We start from the raw sequence: 22595 nt of genomic DNA, 5'->3' as shown, positions 1-22595 counted from the left end.
CTGGTGAACCCGACGACAACAACAACCACACCAACAACAACCACCACAACAACAACAAACAACCGCAACAACAACAACAATGAGACAGCTTGATTTGGAGCGTGAAATCAAGAAATTCGCTCAGGAGGAGCAGGGGGTGAGGGTGAGTGTGTGCCTTGTACACTGCTACTGCTACTGTAAAGAAAAAAAAACAAAAATAAGACTGCGAGCTAAAGACCTTCTTAGGGCCAATCCGACCCGCCTTAACCCCCGACTGCCGATGACCAAAGCTTAGTACGCTGCTCAGTATGCCAGACCACACAAATCCATATTCAAATATTCATGTTGTTTGGCTCGCCCTCACTCGGTTTCGCATCCTGTCCCTTTCCTTCCTCCCCTCTTTCTCTCTCCCCTTCTCTCTCCATCTCTCTGCAACAACGTCCTGGCAAATTAGAAACTATGCAAAACGATGCCAATGGCTGAATTTTAATTAGCAGCCTAAGCCAGGCCCTAAAGGGGTAAGCGGGGGCTCTAGATGTGTTACGGGGATTGGCACATGCCAAATCAGGAGCGGACTCAAGTGCGTTGGGGCAGGACCTGAAAGGAGGATCTTGAGTAGGACAATTCTAGGGGAGAAGTAGCTTAAAAGGGATTTAGTTTTTGGGGGTCCAGTGCGATACTTAAAAATAATAATTCTGACCTCTATAGAAGCCCCTCCATCATAAGTGGCACCCACAAAAGCCGCTAGCCGAAACATAAATCTGGCTGTAATTGGGCGATAGATTAATCACCCCGGGAAAGCGGCGAAAATTGTGCCATATCGTAAATTTAAAGCCAAACATACTGGCTTCAACTCACGACCGAATACCATAAAACACTGCCAGCTCTATTTTAAACTCCCCCAGCAGCGGCCACCGATTGCGGCGGGCATTTCACTCGCAGGTCACTAAATAAAACTCACACGCCACCCCGCACATAAAGTTCCCGGCCGGAGAACCAGCCCTGAGCCCTGAGCCCTGAGCCCTGAGTCCTGAGTCCTATGCATACGCATAAATAATAATGGGCATGGGGCACGGAGCACAAGCGGGTTTCAAAGGGATCTGGGCAATGTGTACTGCTTACTGGGTGCTGGGTGCTGGTTACTGGCAACTCGTTATGGCTGCCAGTGGGCCTCGCTCAACGCTGATATATTATGCCGCTGCCTGACTGGCTGACTGGCTGGCTGGCTGGCGGTCGCAGAGCTCTTTGTTTTGCGGGGGCATAAAATAATTACGCGGCCTACCGCAAAATTCATTTTGCCAGCACGGAAAAAAGAGTAAGTGCGTTAAGGAGAAGCAAGTGCTGTTAAAGCGAAGCAGCAGCAACTGGGGGAGTTTCTTCTTCGATTTATCGATTGGCCGGGCGCCCAGGAATTCAATTTGAAGCGGCATATCCGAAAACAAATGACTGCCTAATGAGTTGCCCACTTAGCATAATAATTGAATGGAGGCTGCCTTAGTATGCAAAGTGTTGCCTACTTTTGCGGGCCAACTGGCCAGGAATGCCATTTGTGGTGGGGGCTGGGGCAAGTACAAGGGGTGCAGGTCAGGGGGTGGCGGTGGACCGCCCGCGAGTCAGCTGCTCGAGAAGTGCAGTCCGTGCCATGCGCAGGCCGTCCGTCAGTTGCAGTTGCAGGAACGGCCTTTCCAACCGCCGCAGCCAGTGCAGGGTTAAGCTTGCAGCGAGTAGCTGTAAACGAGTTCGCCCAACTCCTCCAAGCCCCTCCCCCTTTCGAGCCCTTTGGCAAGCAATCAATACTGCCGCCAGCTTTTGAGCGTAAACGAGCGTAAAAGCTCTCGCCTGACTTGCAAAGCTCCGTAGGGGGCACAGACCACATGACTGGACTCGCGAGTGGAAACGGTAAAAGGGCTCAAACGAACGAGGGACGAGTGACTGAGAGCCGAGAGCCGCAAGAGGAGAGGACGAGTGGTTTAGCCTAGTGCCGAAAGACAACTGACTGCGAACTGAGTACCAAAAGCTTACAATTGGCAAGCAAACAGAGTGAAGATTTATGCCCAAGCTTAGTGACGAAAAACTAGGTGACACGCAGTCTAGGAACTCAAATTGAGATGAGCAAATAGTATCAAATATAAAAAAAATATAAAATCGCAGCACATGGAGCACATTCAATTTGAGTTCCCTTCGGGTTTTGCATTAACCAGTCGAGATATGAAATAATGAAAACAAAACAACAGAAATGGAACGAAAATAATGTATTTATTTAATTTATTTATAAATAAATAAATAATTTGAAAGTCACAACAATGTCTTAAGAACAACTTATGAAACAAAACTAAAAAACCACTGCAAAGAGAAGTAGCTCAAGAATCTAAATATCAGAAGGCCTTGCTGGAGCCGAAACTCAATAGAAGTTCAACTTCGCACAGCTCAATGAATGAATAGTTCCGCAAAGCCGAGCAAGTTGGTGACGAAAAATGAGTGGCAGGAGCACAGAGCGAACGAGTGAAAGCTGAGCTGCCGAGTGGCCGAGCGACGGTGCGGATGAGCGATGTGCCGCGCTGCTGAGTGGCCTCGTGGTCGCAAAAGCTCCGCAGGCGCGAACAGTTGTACACGCAACGCTTCAGCCGTCGAGCCGAGATACGGACCAAAGCCAGATTCGAGCAGAGCGCGTCGCGAATCGCACAGAAGAAAGAAAGAAGTTTTGGCACGGGCAAATGGCAAAAAATTGTGTAGTGGGCAGCGAGCCAGAGCCAAGTGAATTAGGACTGTGCTAGGATACGAGAATCCCACACGAACCCCTCTGTCATCCGCTGGATTCGCGATTGAAAATCCCGTTCGTGGCGCGAACGCGTGTGCTGCGGAAAAGCGAGAAAAAAAGAAAGAGGATATACAAATGAAAATTCCATTCCTTGACCGCAAAAGGATGTAGATAAAGGGAATGTCGAGCATTTCATTATTGTGCCTTTACCTGTAAATGTCTGTGTCTGTGTGAAAATAATAGCTTAAATCGAGAGTGCCAGTGCAATTTGTTCAATCCCTGCATCCCGTCGTTCAGCAGCAGCTGAAGCAAACCAGCAAGGCAGCAAAGCAGCAAAGCAGCAGAGGAGCAGCAGAGCAGGAGAGCAGCAAAGCAGAAGGCAGAAAGCAGAAAGCTGAAAGCAGAGCAGCAGTGGCAGCATAAAATCAATAATTTTTGCTTAAGCAGCCGCAGCAGCCAAAAAAATCTTTCGCAGCAAACATTAACTAGCAACAACGGGGGAACGGCGAGGAAAACAACAATTTCTTTTTACAGCTCGTCGTCCTGTCTGTGCGGCAGTGTTCGTGTGTGTGTGTGCGTGAGCCCCTCGGCCACTGGGAGTGTGCGAGTGTGTGTGTGGTGGGCCAGAAGGTTACGCTCACACTCGCACTGCATTAGATTAGGCAGACAGCGCTAAGAATCAGGAAGCAGCGCGCCCCGAAGAAAACGGCGAGGAGCCTTCTCCCAGAACAACGACCGTGGAAAGGCAGAAAGTAACGGGGAGGCAGTCTATTATTGTATTACAATAGCACACACCTGCGCACACCAACGGCGGCCAGCTCAAATTACATAAATAGCAGCCAGGCAGCACTAAGCCCAAGTACAACGAACTGCGGAACTGCAATAGTGCAACACGGCAGAACTGCAACACTGCGATACTGCGATACTGCAACACTGCAACATTGCGATTGCAGCGACATTAGCTCTTAAAGACCCAGGCGAGAGACCCAGAAACCTATGGACAATGCCTATGTCTACTACAAGGTATTGTACCGCCCACCGGAAACAGTCACTCCACCAACCAGTCAGTCAGTCAGTCAGACAATTAGACAATCAGACAGTCAGTCAGAGTCAGACAACTGCGGCAACTGAAGTCCACGAAAACCACCAGCGAATCATCCAGCCATCAAATCAGCCAGCTCGAAATGTCATTACTCATCACCAGCACACAGAACTTACAACCTTCAACTCCATTCAAAAGTCAATCAGCCGAAAGGCAACTCGCATAACAAACTAACCAAACCAAACCAAACCGACGAAATGCATCTAACCGAAATGTCTGTGGGTGGAGTTCCAAGGGGGCAGTCGCGCCCTGGGAGTAGTGTAAATCAGTAGTGTGAATCAAAGTAGCCCCATCAATGGCCCCTTCCAATAGGCGCTGCAGGCACCCAGACACCAAAAGCCATTTAAATGTCCTGTCAAGGCGTAACATGAGCAACTCCGAGGGGGCGGGGAGGGATGGTTGATGGGGGAAACCAAGAAAACACAAAGAGAGAGAGGGAAAGGCTATAAAAACGCTGAGTACTGAGAAAAACGCTTATTGAAGTTGAAAGAGTTTCGTTTTAAAGCAGAATAGTAATCAAGGGAATTTAGTATATTAACTACGCAAAACAGAGAAGAAGCTTGCTATTAGAAGAGACATAGTCAAAAGAATGTTTGAGAATTATTTCAGATAATAAGTATCTACTTTCTTTACTAAAATGTGCAGTCATGTCACCAAATTTTTTCGCTGTGCAGCAACTAACACGCAAAACAAACAAAACTGGTTAAACTTCTTCTGTTTAGCCTGTCCTTTTGTGGCCTCGAGTTGCAAATTAAATTTCTCACATACAGCGGCACATATCAGCACACACCTACAGGCATTCAGGCTAGCACACACACACACACTCACGCGCCAATGCTGGCTAAAAAGGGAAAAGCGCATTGCCTGCTTTTCTGCGTAATTAGTGAAATTCGGCAACAGGGCGAACTTGCAGAAAAGTGCAAGAAGCATAGACAGCACAGGCGCATGTAACCTTAACACCCTTTCGCCTTAACCCTTTGGCGTCCGTGCTCATTAGCAGAAAGGCCCACCGAAATTCTAAAAAGCGACAACCGACAGGGATGCACTTCATAGATGTCACTTGAAATACATTTCCATCAGGCACGTGCGTGGGGAAAAAGATGGAACAGCGACAATGAGTTAAGAGGTGGGTTGGGTGGATATGATGGGTAGTGGATGGCAGACAGGACACAATAGGGAAAAGGACTCTGTCTGGCCTTGCCCACAGAACACAGGCAACAACGAAACGAAACGAAACGAAACGTGAACGTGATGATTTGTCATGATTAACGCGAGGAAAAAGGGGGATCCCCATTGAAAAGCGGGACTTCCCCTCGACCACTTTAATGTTTTGCATTCTCTTTGTTCTGCGTGATGTGCTCACATGTCAATGTCGTGGGGTACAGTCTCCCCCCTCTCTCGTACTCCCTCTCCCTCTCTCTCTCTCTCTGTCTTCCTCCTCCTCACGCTCTCTCCCCTCTTCAAGGAGTCATAAAAGTTGAAATTGTTTTGCCCCAGCTTTCTTTTCAGTTTGCAATACTCCGTTTTATGAGTTTGTTTTTTAATTTTATGATTTTCGCTGGGCACGCAACAAACGAAAATAGCAACAGAATGGTTGAAAAGCCAGAAAATACACTCTGCTACATGTATTTGGCACTTAACACACTTCTACCCCACACAAACACACACACAACCACCCACTCGGCTTTTGATTTCACCTCTTACTTTGCCTTTGTCCCTTCTCTTTCTCTCTCTCTTTCTCTCTCTCTCTCTCTTATGCCCCTTCTCTCTTTCTATTGTAGTCCCACACAAACACACGTGACGTATACGTAACCTTGTAACCAAAATGTTGTTATTTCGGTCCGCCATTTCCATGTGTTTGTGTGTGTGCGTGGGTGAGCAAAAGTTCTTGGCATTATTTTAAGTGTTCTGCTCACCTGCGCTCTCTCTCTCTTTTTCTCTCCTTGCCTCTCTCTCACTTGGCATCTTTATCCAATCTTTATAATAATCTTTGTTTTACTTCGAGCCATAAACTATATAAATGTGCGTTTTGTGTCTTAATGTTGTTTGTGTAATCGTTTTATTATAGTATTTAATATAGTTTCCTACACTCGCTTTGTACTTTGATTTCATTTAATGACCCACACACGCCCACACACTCACACAATGTTTGTTAAACTTTAAACTTAGCATTTTGAACGGAACGCTGATTTTTGAACTCCTTTTTCTTACTGTTCTTACATAATCAAAAAGTAATATATAACATTTAACCAACACACCAAAGAGCAAACCTTAGAAATCAAGATTAAAAATATTGAAAATCAGAAAGCAAAATCCCAACTGAAATGATCAGATACGAATTAACAAACCATTAGTGAACTGTGATCTGTTTAGCATACAAGAATAATTCTTTTGTCATTTTATTGCCAAAAGATGCAGATGATTTTTTCACGAAACTTATCGATTGTAATGGCTCCAATAATTGGCTTTATGAACCAAAATCAAATCCACACAAAATCGTCTAAAACGTAGGCAATCAGTCTTGACTAATAAATAACCAAATCAAGCGACAATTAATGAATTCAAAATATATATTTGTTTCCAGAATTGATCTTTTTTAATTACATCTAAAACATATATTTTGTTGTTGTTCTAAAAGCAATCACCAAAAAAAAAAAAACAATTGATGAAATGCAATGACGAATATAAAACGAATTTGATTACAAAGAATCGAAAAACGTATGCAACTATTTACAATATGCTTTTGTAATATTTTCGCACGATACCAAAAAAAAATAATATCAAAATAAATATAACAAACAAAAAAAGACCAAAGGGAAAGCAATAACAAATTGATTAATACTTCGAGTAGACGGAAGAAAGGAAAGAAAAGAAGAAGAAAGCAAATCTTTCATTTACTGACAACTCTTTGACGATAAAATGATAAAACAATTACGACGTGTATATATATCCACAATATGGCTAACAAACATATGAATATATACTCCTACCTGTCTGTTTCTGTCTCTGTTTCTCCCACTACTTTCTCTCTTCCTCCCTCTCTCTCTCTCTGTCTCTGTCGCTCTTTATATATACGAATATCAGCAACTACAACTATATATATAAATATGTTACTCTGCAGTATGTTGTTTTTGATATTGATTGCGTTATTTCGCTTACGACAGACCGAGACCCGAGACCCTTAAGCCCAAAGCCCCGATCTTCCGACCCACCTACCACCACCCACCGCCCACCGAAAACCTGAGATTCCAAGCCCACCTCAAGGCCGGAAAATAGGCAACAATTGTTGCCGTGTCGTTGCACCCGACCCACACACAATCTCATGTGTCTGTGTGCACATCTGGATGTGTGCTCGTGTTTGTGTATGATATATTACTTTTTGGTTTTTGTAAATATCGAACTTGCTAACTAATCCTACGAACGTTGACCGAATCCACTCTGAATTGAAATTGAAATCGAAATCAAAACCGAACTTCAACTCTCACACAACACGCAATGCAACAACAAGAACACTCTCTTCATGATGGGTTCCACTCGCACACTCCCACAAACACACACACACACACACACAGTTCCGACCCTCTCTCACCAACACACGTACACTGAAAGAAACACTATCTGTGAAGAAAGGATAATGATACGAAAAGATACTCTGCTCTGTCTGACACACACAACTTGAGTTCTTTCCATCTCTCTAAGTCTCTTTGTACCGTCTCTCTCTAACTCTCAACTCAATCGCTGACTGTCTCCTTCACACACACTCTCTCTTTCTCTCACTGTCTGTCTAAACAACTATATGAATATATATTTTGTTTGTTTTCTCCAACACACCGAACCAAATTATTTAACAAATATACTTTTGCACGTTATTTCTATAATGCATCTGAACTATATATTGTTATACGAATATTTATGTTTCTTTTCTGCGTACAACAAATACCGAAAGCAAATTGTACAAACAAAAACCGAAATACCCGAAAAATATACCCGAGAAATACGAAATCAGAATCCGAGTTGCATTTGTATGCCACGTTGATCACACGAACCAAACCAACAACAAAAGAGAAGCATCGACACACAGACACACTTACATGAAAGCTCACACACACTACCACAGGGACACCCACACCCACACCCTCTCAGCTACAAAGATACAGCCATCCACACATAAATAGATACAAAAGCAGCGACATCCTCGTGGCTGTCAACCAAGTGACACACATTTCATGTTGCGCCTCCCCGCCGCCCCACGCCCTCTGTCCCCAAACCCGACGCCACACCCCCTTTCTCGCACACACACACACACACACAAACACACGCATAACATACACACACACACACAACACGCCCAACTCCCCGCCCTTGTTGAACTTTTTTTGGGTGCCAACAAGAGCCGTTGAAAGCGCCCCAGAACTAACTGTATAACCAACCATATAAAGCCAAACGAAAGCTAACCGATGGAAAACGAAACGAAGAGAACCGAAAAGTCATAACTCACAATCAACAATCTCATTCTATTACAAAACCCTATTGTAAATTAAGCGCAAAAGTGTAATCGAGCCGAGGCTGAATAACTTGTAGAAAAACAACAAAAATAATGATAACCAGAACTAAGCAAATTAACCAAGTTTCAAGTATAATACATGGGGCCAGAATAGTCCGTAAGTGTTCGGGTGAAAATCGCAATCGCAATCGCAATGTTAACTGTAAGCCAAACCGAGAATGTCCACTAAAAATATATGTATGTGTATATGTATACGTATATGTGTAGCTAATGTTTGTTAAGCCACGATCATGATCACGAGGTCACGGGCAAAAGCTGCCGAGAGCTGTGTGAGCCAAAACGCATCGAAGCCGGAGAGCCGAAACAGATAACAGATAACACCAGACAATAGACCACTAACCACAGATACCAGATACCAGATACCAGTAACCAGTAACCAGTTAAACAGTTACCAGAAATAAGAAATCTAATTCAGATCAGAGCCGACTAACCCGAATAACCCAACTCCAGTCAGTCAGTCAGTCAGCCAGCAGTTACAGCAACCACCATTGCAATCGCCGTTTCAGATGTACAATAACTTCGCGGGCGCCAGCGGAAGCAGCCCCCCCTGCCGGACATAATCGGGCAGTACTACGGCCCGGGTCCGGGAGCGGGCCCCTCTCCTACGGAGCGGGCAATGGCTACGGCCCGGCCACCACCTACGACCTCTACGGCCCCTCGACCTCCGCGGGCTCAGCGGGCTACGGACTGTACGACCCGGCGCCCTACGGCCCCTGCCAGACCTCGCCGATCCGGCGCAGGCGCTACAGCATCGCCGGGCTGCCCTCGGCGACCATGTACAACGACGTGTACGGCTACCCCGCCCCCCGCTGCAGCAGACCAGCTCCTCGAACATCGTGAACCTGCTCAACGAGGCGCACAAGTCGATATCGCGCAGCTCGCAGATCCTCAACCTCACCAACCAGGCGCGCCAGCTGGGCCAGCTGGTGACCACGCCCCTCGGCACCGGCGTGGGCGTGGGCGCGGGACTGGGCCGCGTCGTGTCCAGCTACCCCACGCTCCATCCGGGCGACACCTCGCCGCCGTACCTCAACGACAACCTGATGCAGATGTCGACGAGCTTCTCCTCGCAGCCCAACATGTACTTCCAGCCGGCGGCGCAGGCGCAGATGCCGCCCGCCCAGCTCCTGCCCACGCAGCTGTCGGCGGCCCAGAGTGCGGCTGCGGCGGCCGCCCGCCTCCGGCCCGCCTACTCGGTGACGAACCTCGTGTCCAGCTACCCCTCGGCGGCGGGAGTGGGAGTGGGGACGGGGTCGCTGTACGGCTGCAAGTACGGCGGTGGCTATCCGTACCAGAGCGACCTGGGATACGGCAACCCGCTAGCGAGCTTCCAGCAGCGCCAGCTGATGGCCCAGCAGTCGCTGCACGCCTCCAACCCCGCCATCTCGCAGTACTACCAGAACCAGGGATTGGGAGCGGGATTAGGAGCCGGAGCGGGAGGGGGAGGGGGAGCGGGGGCGGCGGCGCTGGCCTACAACCTGCAGCAGCAGTTCGCCGGGACGCACCACTACGGGGGAGGAGCGCAGGGCCCGCCGCTGGGCCACTCGCACATCCAGGCGTCCGTGCAGCAGCAGATGCACCCGCAGTACCAGTACCACGTGCACCAGCACCAGAACCACCTGCAGACGCACCCACTGGCGGCACTGGCCAATACGAGCGGCCCCTTCGGCGGGACGCTGGCCAGCAGCGCCAGGGACTACGTGGACGGGCTGCACCATGCGGCCCACTCGCATCCGCATCCGCACCAGCATCCGCATTCGCATACGCATCCGCATTCGCACCACGCATCCTCGCATCATGCGGCCTATCCGCACTCGCATACGCATACGCATCCGCATCCGCATACGCATCCGCACCATCAGCAGCAGCCGCAGCACCATCACCACCATCTGCCATACTCGAAACTAGACTTAGATTACCCGAAACTGCCGCAAGAGCATAAGCGACAAGTAAGTTTTAAATTTGACGTAGACACGCTATCCCTAGACTCCTAAAAAGAAAACCAAAAAATCGAATAAGCGAAAGAACCCACTCCTGACCACCCATAACATCGAAAAGCTCATCATCCGCATCCGCATCTGCATCTGCATCTGCATTCGCATCTGCATCTGCATCGGCATCAGCATCTGAATCAGAATCAGAATGAGCATCGCAACATCCTATAATTACAATCAGAGAACGAACGAAAGAATCCAATTGGAGGTCAGATAGCCGCGATATAGACTATCTGGCCTATCTGGCCGATCTGGCCGATCTGCATTTAACGCTTTCCTCCGCATCGGCAGTTCTCGCGTAGGGAGAAGACAAGACACCAAGTATTATACATACAATATACAACATATACGATAATAACGTGGATACTCAGTAGACTAGGCTAAGAAGTTCGCGGCGGATGTTGTGGGGAGAACTATTGTTTCATGTGCCATTTTAAAGTAGCGACAGGAAGCGAAGGAGCAACCAACCATGTTCTCGATTTCAGTTAACTGATTTACGTTACTCTGTTCTTTGCATAGAGCACTCAGGGCATTCGAATTGTTGTGGATGTTTTTTGGAAACCGTAGAACCTTGCTCTTGACTCTCAAAGTAAAAGACTGTATATAAAACTAACGAGATTTACTCACGAATAACAACAATTTATATATACACAACACAAGGGGATGTGTGTGCGAACGAAATAACATTTACTTTAAACTTGTCTATCTGACAAATCGAAAGAAAACGAAAAATGAAAACGAAAAACCGAAAAACGAAAACGAAGCTTAAAATTTATTAAATCAAAACCTATAGCGTAACTCGTACTTAGTATGAACATTCGAAACTTAGCCAATTGTTAGTGCAGCACAGACACACTCTCTATCTAAAAGTAAGCGTACCAGTAGCTCCTCGCCAGCAAGGACCTCCTGTCCCAGCCACTAACTACTCCTAGTGACCCAATTACGACTTTCTCTCTCGCATTAGTGGCCACAAGTGGCATCCATCATCTTCCGCCTCCCCGTTGCAACTAAACTCAGTTCCAACCTTCCCCCGCAAAAGCAAAAGCAAAAGCAAAGCAAAAGCAAGCGTTATAAACAAACTAGCGTGTGATTAGCAATGAAGGTCAATTATGAACGAAATCGTGGAAATTTATATGTGCAATCTAGAGCCCAAGAGGCGGGGATCGAGTCGAATCGAATCGAATAGGATCGGATCGAATCGAATCGAATCGAAATGGGGATGAGGTTAGTTTTGTGTGTCTGAGACACCGACAAAGTGAAACGAAGAAGCATTCAAAATGTGTCTATGCGAATACTCGTATACTGTATTATTATGTATCTCAACTAGTGTTTGTATTCGTATTCGAAGAGCGCTTACAAGTATACAAGACCTATAGCAATCCTCTGGCAGACATTTTACTCGTTTGTGTCCCAAGAAACCAAATTCAAAATTCACGGTGAACGCATGCTTACTACCTAACTTCTTTTTGTGCTTTGAACTCGAAATCGAAATCGAAATTTACGCATAGATATTTCTAAAAGAAAGTAAAAACTCTTGTTAAAGTAGTGGTTAAATATATACTAGATGATGAATCGGAACGAGAACGGATTGGAGTTACCCTAATTGCCTAGTCGTAGTTCGTAGATCGAGACCCCGAAATATGCAGCAATCGCAGAACAAAACAGAAATTGTGTTCATAGATAACTCTTTTTCAATTGTTTATATTATATACATATATACTCGTACGTATGTAATCAGCGAAAGTGAGTGTACCGAAAGATAAAGCTTATCACTAGCCAACTCGAAAGACAGCATTCCGGTGCGATCGTGTGAATAGATAAGTAGAGTCCTATATCCCACTTTCCACTTTCCAATTTCCACTATCCCTTCTTTGTTCTTGTTCAATCCAAAAGCCAAACTTGATTCTCCTCTGCGACTCAGTTGATTTGTAACCTTTTCTACAAGACGACGACAGAACAAGAAACGAGGCATTTGAATATTGATATAAGATATACACATTATACATAACTCTCTATATACTTGTATTGTATTTGAATAATTATGGTTAATATTCTGATTATACGCATATACATTTACGGTCCCACGGGACGTACTATTTATACAATGATTTAACTGTAAACCTAATTAAGATTGCATTCAGACTTAATTCCGACAAGCAAGAATATTCTCGACTCTGTTAACTTAACTTAAGCTGTAAGCATTATAAATGGAACTTTTCGAAAGCAACAATAAAATTACATACGAAAACCGAACGTCGTTCCCGAAAGCAGGGAAACCCGCCCGATAACTAGTTCAGAACACCCGCCACCCACCACCCACTCGACCCCCAGTAAAACCAAAGACACAGATACAGAATAAAACACAGATACAGATACAGGGACACAACGAACACCAACAACACGACCACCCACCACGAAGAAGACACCACCCAAAGAGGGCGATACTCGGGGCTGGGGGCCCAGACACCCTCCATCCCTTCATCCCAACAAACTTCATTCTCCACCCGGCGTAAGCTCGCTGTCGCACCCAATCGCTCATTCCACACTCAGTTGCAACAGCAAACAGCAAATAGCAAACAGCCAACAGCCAATAGCCAACAGGCACCAGCAAAGAATCCCTGAGACAGCAGACAGCCAACACCACCACCACCACCAAGTACTCGTAGTCCTGGCTAAGGATCAGGCAACCGCGCGTGAGGCAGCACCTTCTGATCTAATGATATCTCTGTTGTTCCTTTCCACCCCCTTCTACACTCGAATCCACACCACCACCCACTCCCATCCGAACCGAACTGATCCGAACCCAGCTGGACGAATTCCGTCTTGAAATACAGAGAAGGGATCAAGAGATCCTGGCGATGGCGGCCAAAATGAAGACGCTCGAGGAGCAGCACCAGGTAAATTCCCGCCGGCGCACTCATTTTCGTTTGCCCAGTAACGTAATTCCCGTCAGGACTACCAGCGGCACATAGCGGTGCTCAAGGAGTCGCTCTGCGCCAAGGAGGAGCACTACAACATGCTGCAGACGGACGTCGAGGAGATGCGCGCCCGGCTCGAGGAGAAGAACCGCCTCATCGAGAAGAAGACCCAGGGCACCCTGCAGACGGTCCAGGAGCGCAACCGGCTCACCAGCGAGCTCACCGAGCTCAAGGACCACATGGACATCAAGGACCGCAAGATCAGCGTGCTCCAGCGCAAGGTTAGACTTCACCCAAAACATCAATTAGCTTGAGCTACTAGTTACTTATACTAGTTTATTTAAATGTTCATCTTAGGGAAGTTAAAGTTATTTGATTTTCCTTTAAAAACTCCTATTAATTAAAACCACTGAAAAAGGCGCGTAAAAGTATGCTTTAAAAATACATGCTAATACTTATTAACTGGAAACACTTTGTAGTACAGTTTTGGAAACCTTTTAGAGAGCTTCATATCTGTAAAGACTTCTGTAATTCATTAGAGAATATAACAAGAAATCCCTCCCAATTTCAACCCCACCCCTCTCTCCGCCAGATCGAGAACCTGGAGGACCTGCTCAAGGAGAAGGACAACCAGGTGGACATGGCGCGGGCCCGGCTGTCCGCCATGCAGGCGCACCACAGCAGCTCCGAGGGGGCGCTGACCAGCCTGGAGGAGGCCATCGGCGACAAGGAGAAGCAGATGGCCCAGCTGCGGGACCAGCGCGACCGGGCGGAGCACGAGAAGCAGGAGGAGCGCGACCTGCACGAGCGCGAGGTGGCCGACTACAAGATCAAGCTGCGGGCCGCCGAGAGCGAGGTGGAGAAGCTGCAGACGCGGCTCGAGCGGGCGGTCACCGAGCGGGAGCGGCTGGAGATCAAGCTGGAGGCCTCGCAGAGCGAGCTGGGCAAGTCGAAGGCCGAGCTGGAGAAGGCCACCTGCGAGATGGGCCGGAGCAGCGCCGACTGGGAGTCCACGAAGCAGCGGATCGCGCGCCTCGAGCTCGAGAACGAGCGGCTGAAGCACGACCTGGAGCGTTCGCAGGTACTCGTGCATTATTGCCAGTTCCCCAGAGTCATTACCAGAGTAATTAGCAGAGTCACTAGCCATGGGCGGTCCCATAACCGTATGTATGTACGAGTATGTGGCGCCGTGTACATACATGTTTAGTCGGGGACCTGCACACACTTACATACTGCTGTCGATGCTATCGATCTGCGGCCATATCTATGTGCTATCTATTCATCTATATCTATACAACATATCTATATATCTATATATCTGTATCTGACTATGTATTTACATGTACACGTTACGCATCCCAACAACCAACAACCAACTACCAACAACCAACTACCCAACAACAACATCAATAATAATAACTACTTATTAATAACTCACCACCCAACATAAACCAAATAGCTGCAGCTAGAAGAACAGACCACACTACACAAAGTAAGCCCGAAAATCCGAGTTCCGACTTCCAATTGCCACTAGATTGCATAATATCGAGCATCGTAGTTTTCGAGTAACGTAGCATTGAATATAATCACTTTGGATTCACTTTGGATACGTAATTAGAGCCCGTCGAAAGCGTTTCGATCATCGCTGTTATGCAAATTCGCACCATTTGTAAATCGCAATCCCATTTGTCGTAAATCGTACCTCCTAACATCCACCAACCACCAACCTGCACTCTTCACCCAGAACACGTACCACTTTGTTTGCCTGCCCCACCGAACTTCCGCTTAGAACCACCATATACATGTATTAGAGCCAGCAGGCTGGCACCACCAATACCTAAAGAACCACCACCACCAAAACCACCCAGATTTCCGATCCGATAGAGCCCGACATATCACTTAGATACTTAGACGGGATTAGCAGCACTCGCCTAGTTGGGTTTTGATTTAATCGCTCTGCAGGAAGCGGAGGTGTGAACAAGTTGAATTGCCGCCGAGCATGCACGTCCGCACATCCGCAGAAGCGAGTCCCGAGACTAAGATATAACCTGTTCGTATCGTATCGTATCGTACTTGCAGAACGTGCAAAAGTTAATGTTCGAAACGGGCAAGATATCGGTAAGTCGGCCCGTCCGCTGACCCAGAATAGTCCACCAACCGCAATAGCAGCTCCATAGCGAAATCTAGAGAAGCAAGCGCCAACTGCACCGAAAGCCAGCGAATCCGAACACGCGAAACTCCCATTGAATCACTCACTGCTTCGTGGACGGGGTCCATGTAATCCGCTTGCCTGCTGGACTCATTCAACATCAGTCAGTCATCGTGCATTATCCATCATCCCATATCCATTATGCATTATCCGCCATCGAGTCCACATGATATCTGAGAACACACATTTGCTTGCCTTGAACCGCTTGATCGTTGTGTTGCACTCGTTACCTTAACCCCCTTCCTCCTGGCCACCGAACTAATTATCCCGTTTCCGTTTCGCCGAAAGACCACGTTTGGCCGGACCACGATGACCACCTCCCAGGAGCTGGACCGCGCCCAGGAGCGGGCGGACAAGGCCTCCGCCGAGCTGCGACGCACCCAGGCGGAGCTGAGAGTCACGCAGGTATGGCCCAAACCACACCCACCGCCCACCGCCCTTGCCTGCGAACCGCGACAGCCATATATACATATCGATATGCATTCCGAATGCTCTTCAGTTGGCCTTACCTTATGATTTACTTACCGTATCGTATCGTATTCTTGGCGTACAAAGACTCTGTACAAAGATTTGTCTCGGTGTGCGTGTGCTTTGTTGATGGACAACTTCCGCCTGGCAATGAGGAGCCCCTCCACACCCACACCACCAACACTGTCGAGGGACCCACACTGTCCACCTGTCCACACCGACCGACATTCTTTCTCAGCTGCAACGCCATCCCAAAAAAACACACACAACCCGAGCACCAAAGCTAGGGACTTACTCCTTTTAATTTCGCTTCTTTCCTAACTTAACTTTAACTTTAACTCTAACCTTAACTGTAACGTAATCGTATTGGCAAGCTGTAAACTGTAATTGTAAAGATCTTTCTGCGAATATCACCGTTGAGACATGTATACTAAAACCAAACTCTATCCAAACCGTTGTGCTTACATTCATTCTCTAAATATAGGGCGAAACTGAAAAACGTTTTGTGAGTAACCGCTTCCAACAATCAATCAATCAAACAAGTTTTTAGTAACGCAACTAACCCTAATTGAATTCGATTGCCAACTCGAACTGCATCTGACCAAAGAGATCCAAAGAACCAAAAGATAATCAAAGATAGTTGCAATCTGTCACTTGTTCAATTTAATGTAACTTGCATTGCCTGATGTACTACCATTGCCATACCAGCATACACATCTACACACACACTCACACCTTCAAACAGTCGCCTATAAATATAGCATACGCACACACATCGATTGACCTTGTACGATATTGTATATTGCCTCGAGCTCATCATCTCCCCACTTCCGGTGTATATTCCGAAAACCTTCCCCAAAGCCGGATGCGAGCAAAGTATGACAAAGTGACCTCGAGCAGCTCAGCTCCCGGAGCGCTTTCCCCGGACTTTCGCTTTCACTTTCGCCCACCCACACATAGAACGCAGCGAGGAGAGACGGAAGCGGAAAGGCGCTCTCGACCTGGCTAATTGACTTAACCATCACTCGCTCTCACACACACACTCACACTGACACCCACACATCCGCTAGCTTTCTACGCACTCTTTGCCTACTTTGCTCTCGCACTTTCTCAACTTTCCCCCACTTTCTCCCGCACTAATGAGCCATCTGTGGTCGTCCATTCATCGCGAACTCGTTCGCCAATGCCCGCCATGTGTCCATCAAGAAGTCGGTCCAGTTTTTGCGTCTCCTTGTTTCAAGCCATTAGCCAGTCCATCTTATCTATGTTTTGCTTAGTTTTATTAAACTTAAGTCCCAGAAAATCCTTTATTTTGGTAGGGTCAACTTGTTACCAACAAAACGATTACTTGGACTTGCACTTGTTTATATGTTTTTTTTTTATTTCATTAAATTCAATCCTTGAATCCTTTGATTTTTGGCTTTATTAATTTTATTATTTTTATTTATTTGTAAAGTTATCTAATTATTCATATTTGTTCTTGTTTATTAATATGTTGAACCCTTTAATCGCAATACTGTTATGTTCCTTAAGACTTTACCCATTCCTTCTGATTTCCCCTGCTCCCAAGCTTTATACCCCCCTCAAAGTCAGCCGCTCGCCGCAGCATTAATCGCTCTCTATCGCTCGCTAGACGTTGTGATCGTGTTCGTAATCGTTATCGTAATTTAAGTACTATTTGTCGTAACACTTGATGTTCTGTTTGTCACCTCAACCCTCGTTTCGTGTCTACTAATCAGCCAGACATTCAGCCAGTCAGTCAGTCAGTCGAATCAGTCATTAAGAGCCTTGTCCCCCATAATGGCCTGTAAATAATATCCGTTATCCTCATCCACTCTGCCCCCGCCAACATGAAACCCCTCGATTGATCGATAACGAAAACCGACCGAAACCGATACCTTCACCGATATCGATACCGATACCGATACCAACTCCGAAAACAGTCGGATGCGGAGCGGGCCCGCGAGGAGGCGGCCGCCCTGCAGGAGAAGCTGGAGAAGAGCCAGGGCGAGGTGTACCGACTCAAGGCGAAGCTGGAGAACGCCCAGGGCGAGCAGGAGAGCCTGCGCCAGGAGCTGGAGAAGGCGCAGAGCGGCGTCTCGCGCATCCACGCGGATCGCGACCGGGTAGGCAAACCTCTCAGCAATCCCAACCAGTACCGACCTCACAGACCCTTTCCCCCAATCGCCAATCGCCGACTGCCGAGCAGGCCTTCTCGGAGGTGGAGAAGATCAAGGAGGAGATGGAGCGCACCCAGGCCACGCTGGGCAAGTCGCAGCTGCAGCACGAGAAGCTGCAGAACTCGCTGGACAAGGCCCAGAACGAGGTGGACCACCTGCAGGACAAGCTGGACAAGCTGGGCGCCGAGAACCGGCGGCTGGTGCTCGAGAAGGAGAAGCTCACCTACGACTACGACAACCTGCAGTCCCAGCTGGACAAGGCCCTCGGCCAGGCGGCCAGGATGCAGAAGGAGCGCGAAACGCTCTCCCTGGATACGGACCGCATCCGCGAGAAGCTGGAGAAGACGCAGGTATGCCCACTGCCAGTCCCCCAACCCGAACCTAAGTCCCCTTTCCAAGAACCCCCGTCTCTCCACCACCACACTCCGCATCCTTGAGAGGTAGCTAGCCGAGAATCTGTCTGTGACGTATCTGTGTTGTGCCAACCCCTGAAACACACCAACACACCAAACCCACTAACAATCCCTAATCCGCCTAGCTCGATGTGACTGCCTAGCTTAACCTAACCCCCTAACCCCTGTGTACATAACTTTCTATAACTATCTTTCAACCACCCAACCACACTGATTACCGACCACCGACCACTGATTACACCCACATAAACCACTCGAACACTCACATGCGCTCCGCCAGGTGCAACTGGGCCGCATCCAGAAGGAGCGCGACCAGTTCTCCGACGAGCTGGAGACGCTCAAGGAGCGCTCGGAGTCGGCGCAGACGCTGCTCATGAAGGCCGCCCGCGACCGGGAGGCGATGCAGACGGACCTGGAGGTCCTCAAGGAGCGCTACGAGAAGTCGCACGCCATACAGCAGAAACTGCAGGTAATTGAGACCCCGGCAGAAACCTCAACCTCAATCGCAATCGCAATCGCAATCGAAACCCGTGAAACAATTGGCCACCGAACCCACTAAACTCTAACCAAAGCTCGTTGTCTGTACTGCATCTGATTGAAAAAGCGCATGAGAACTAAGAACTAATAACTAAGAACTAAGAACTATCTGATCTAATCTAATCTGAAACGCAGAGAAATTGGCTGTTTGTGTAGTCTGTAGCTTTCCGCATCCCGAAACCCGATAGGTAGACCCCGCACACCTAACCCCCCAAACCCTGCTCCTCTTTCGCTCTTGCAGATGGAGCGCGACGACGCGGTGACCGAGGTGGAGATACTCAAGGAGAAGCTCGACAAGGCGCTCTACGCCAGCCAGAAGCTGATCGACGAGAAGGACACCTCGAACAAGGAGTTCGAGAAGATGCTCGAGAAGTACGACCGCGCCCAGAACGAGATCTACCGCCTGCAGTCGCGCTGCGACACCGCGGAAGCGGACCGCGCCCGCCTCGAGGTGGAGGCCGAGCGATCGGGGCTGGCGGCGGGCAAGGCGCGCGAGGACCTGCGCAAGCTGCAGGACGAGAGCACGCGCCTCCAGGAGGCCTGCGACCGCGCCGCCCTCCAGCTGAGCCGCGCCAAGGAGTGCGAGGACAACGCGCGCAGCGAACTGGAGCACAGCCGCGACCGCTTCGACAAGCTGCAGACGGACGTGCGGCGGGCGCAGGGCGAGAAGGAGCACTTCCAGTCGGAGCTGGAGCGGGTCACCTACGAGCTGGAGCGCGCCCACGCCGCCCAGACGAAGGCCGGCGCCAGTGCGGAGGCGGCCAAGGAGGAGGCGGCCCACTACGCTGTGGAGCTGGAGAAGATGCGCGACCGCTACGAGAAGGCGCAGGCGGAGCTGCGCAAGCTGCAGGACACGGACACCTTCGGACGGGAGACGCGCCGCCTCAAGGAGGAGAACGAGCGGCTGCGCGAGAAGCTGGACAAGACGCTCATGGAGCTGGAGACGATCCGCGGGAAGTCGCAGTACGAGTCGGAGTCGTTCGAGAAGTACAAGGACAAGTACGAGAAGATCGAGCTGGAGGTGCAGAACCTGGAGTCGAAGCTGCACGAGACCAGCCTGCAGCTGGAGCTGTCGAAGGGCGAGGTGGCCAAGATGCTGGCCAGCCAGGACAAGCAGCGCTCCGAGCTGGAGCGGGCACACATCGAGCGGGAGAAGGCGCGCGACAAGCACGAGAAGCTGCTCAAGGAGGTCGATCGTTTGCGCCTGCAACAGTCCTCGGTGAGCCCCGGCGATCCGGTGCGCGGCTCCTCGTCCGCCCTCTCCGCCCTCACCGCCGGCGAGCGGCAGGAGATCGACCGGCTGCGGGACCGCCTGGAGAAGGCGCTCCAGTCGCGCGACGCCACCGAGCTGGAGGCCGGTCGCTTGGCCAAGGAACTGGAGAAGGCGCAAATGCATCTGGCCAAGCAGCAGGAGAACTCCGAGTCGGCGCGCATCGAGTTCGAGCGGATGGGCGCCGAGCTGGGCCGCCTGCACGACCGCCTCGAGAAGACGGAGGCCGAGCGGGAGGCGCTGCGGCAGTCGGCACGCGGCGGAGGCGGAGGCGCCGCTGCCCCCCATCCGCAGCTGGAGAAGCACGTGCAGAAGCTCGAGGCGGACGTCAAGCAGCTGGCCGTGGAGCGGGAGCAGCTGGTGCTGCAGCTGGAGAAGAGCCAGGAGATCCTCATGAACTTCCAGAAGGAGCTGCAGAGCGCCGAGGCGGAGCTGCAGAAGACGCGCGAGGAGAACCGCAAGCTGCGCAACGGCCACCAGGCCCCGCCGACCGCCCAGGCACCCGCCCCCGCCCCCGGAGCCTCGCCGGCCGAGATCCAGGCCATGCAGAAGGAGATCCAGGCGCTGCAGCAGAAGTTGCAGGAGTCGGAGCGCGCCCTGGCCGCCGCAGGACCCCAGCAGGCGCAGGCAGCCGCGGCGGCGCAGGGAGCGAGTCGCGAGGAGATCGAGCAGTGGCGCAAGGTCATCGAGCAGGAGAAGGGGCGGGCCGACATGGCCGACAAGGCCGCCCAGGAGATGCACAAGCGCATCCAGGTGAGGATCGCGGGCGGGTCTCCGAGGATTCTTTTCCCAACACGAATTAACACTCTGAAGTTTCCTAAGTTAAGTCACTTGTTTCCACACATTTTTCGCTCGATATGTAAGTACTTCGAGTTGTTTGGTTTATTTTGTTAAATCTTTACCATGAGTTGTCAACGTTTCACATTACCGAGAACACTTTCGATACAGTAATCACTTGTTTCCACACATTTTAAGTCGATAAGTAAGTACTTAACTTTATCATTTGGGTTCTGAGTTACGAATTATTCAGTTGTTGAATGGCTAACAGCCCTGAGTAAACGATGAGTAAACCCAATCCCCCGAACTCGTATCCCAGCTCATGGACCAACACATCAAGGACCAGCACGCCCAGATGCAGAAGATGCAGCAGCAGATGCAGCAGCAGCAGCAGGCGGCGCAGCAGGCGGCACAGCAGGCGGCGCAGCAAGCGGCGCAGCAGCAGGGCGCGGCAGGAGCCGGCGGAGCGGACCCCAAGGAGCTGGAGAAGGTGCGCGGCGAGCTGCAGGCGGCCTGCACCGAGCGGGACCGCTTCCAGCAGCAGCTGGAGCTGCTGGTCACGGAGCTGGAGAAGAGCAAGGTGGGTCCTCTCGCGAAAGGCTTCCAGTTGAATTTGGCTAACCAGGAACATCTCTTAGTTGTCCAACCAGGAGCAGACCAAGCAGCTGCAGGCGTCGCAGCAGCAGGTGCAGCAGTTGCAGCAGCAAGTACAGCAACTGCAGCAGCAGATGCAGCAGCTGCAGCAGGCGGCCAGCGCGGGCGCGGGCGCCACCGACGTGCAGCGCCAGCAGCTGCAGCAGCAGCAGCAGCAGCTGGAGGAGGTGCGCAAGCAGATCGACAACCAGGCCAAGGCCACCGAGGGCGAGCGCAAGATCATCGACGAGCAGCGCAAGCAGATCGACGCCAAGCGCAAGGACATCGAGGACAAGGAGAAGAAGATGGCCGAGTTCGACGTGCAGCTGCGCAAGCGCAAGGAGCAGATGGACCAGCTGGAGAAGTCTCTCCAGACGCAGGGAGGCGGCGCGGCGGCCGCCGGCGAGCTCAACAAGAAGCTCATGGACACGCAGCGCCAGCTGGAGGCGTAAGTCTGCCCAAAATCGGTTGGGAATTATATTTACTAGTGCAAAATAAGACTCCAAAGAACAATCTGAATCCTTTTCTTTTCGCTTAAAGTTCCAATATCAATGATTGGGATCCTTAGAAGATCTTTTGTTTTTACCCAACTGATCCCTCATAACCCAAATCCATTTCTAGATGCGTCAAGGAGCTGCAGAACACAAAGGAGGAGCACAAGAAGGCGGCAACCGAGACGGAGCGCCTGCTGCAACTGGTACAAATGTCGCAGGAGGAGCAGAACGCCAAGGAGAAGACCATCATGGATTTGCAACAGTGAGTGCATAGAGTGTTCCTTAATGCGGAGTCCTTC

At 49.8% G+C, this 22595-nt stretch overlaps 1 protein-coding gene across 1 annotated transcript in view; it reads left to right on the top strand.

Moving 5' to 3' along the window:
• Window positions 1-22595, top strand: part of LOC108090798 (plectin) — a 36703-nt gene that overhangs the window by 9942 nt on the left and 4166 nt on the right. The window contains 16 exon segments of the mRNA XM_043208329.1: window positions 8910-8940; window positions 8943-8984; window positions 8987-9202; window positions 9205-10352; window positions 13205-13294; window positions 13351-13596; window positions 13908-14396; window positions 14775-14807; window positions 15813-15929; window positions 17936-18118; window positions 18202-18522; window positions 18866-19054; window positions 19364-21145; window positions 21489-21749; window positions 21808-22250; window positions 22424-22558. Of these exon segments, the coding sequence (XP_043064264.1) occupies window positions 8910-8940; window positions 8943-8984; window positions 8987-9202; window positions 9205-10352; window positions 13205-13294; window positions 13351-13596; window positions 13908-14396; window positions 14775-14807; window positions 15813-15929; window positions 17936-18118; window positions 18202-18522; window positions 18866-19054; window positions 19364-21145; window positions 21489-21749; window positions 21808-22250; window positions 22424-22558 (5726 nt within the window).

Source organism: Drosophila ficusphila, unplaced genomic scaffold, assembly GCF_018152265.1.
Source record: "Drosophila ficusphila isolate 14025-0441.05 unplaced genomic scaffold, ASM1815226v1 contig_414, whole genome shotgun sequence".
Classification (NCBI taxonomy): domain Eukaryota; kingdom Metazoa; phylum Arthropoda; class Insecta; order Diptera; family Drosophilidae; genus Drosophila; species Drosophila ficusphila.
Note: the sequence above shows the minus strand (reverse complement) of the source record. Positions and strands in the feature narration are given on the sequence as shown.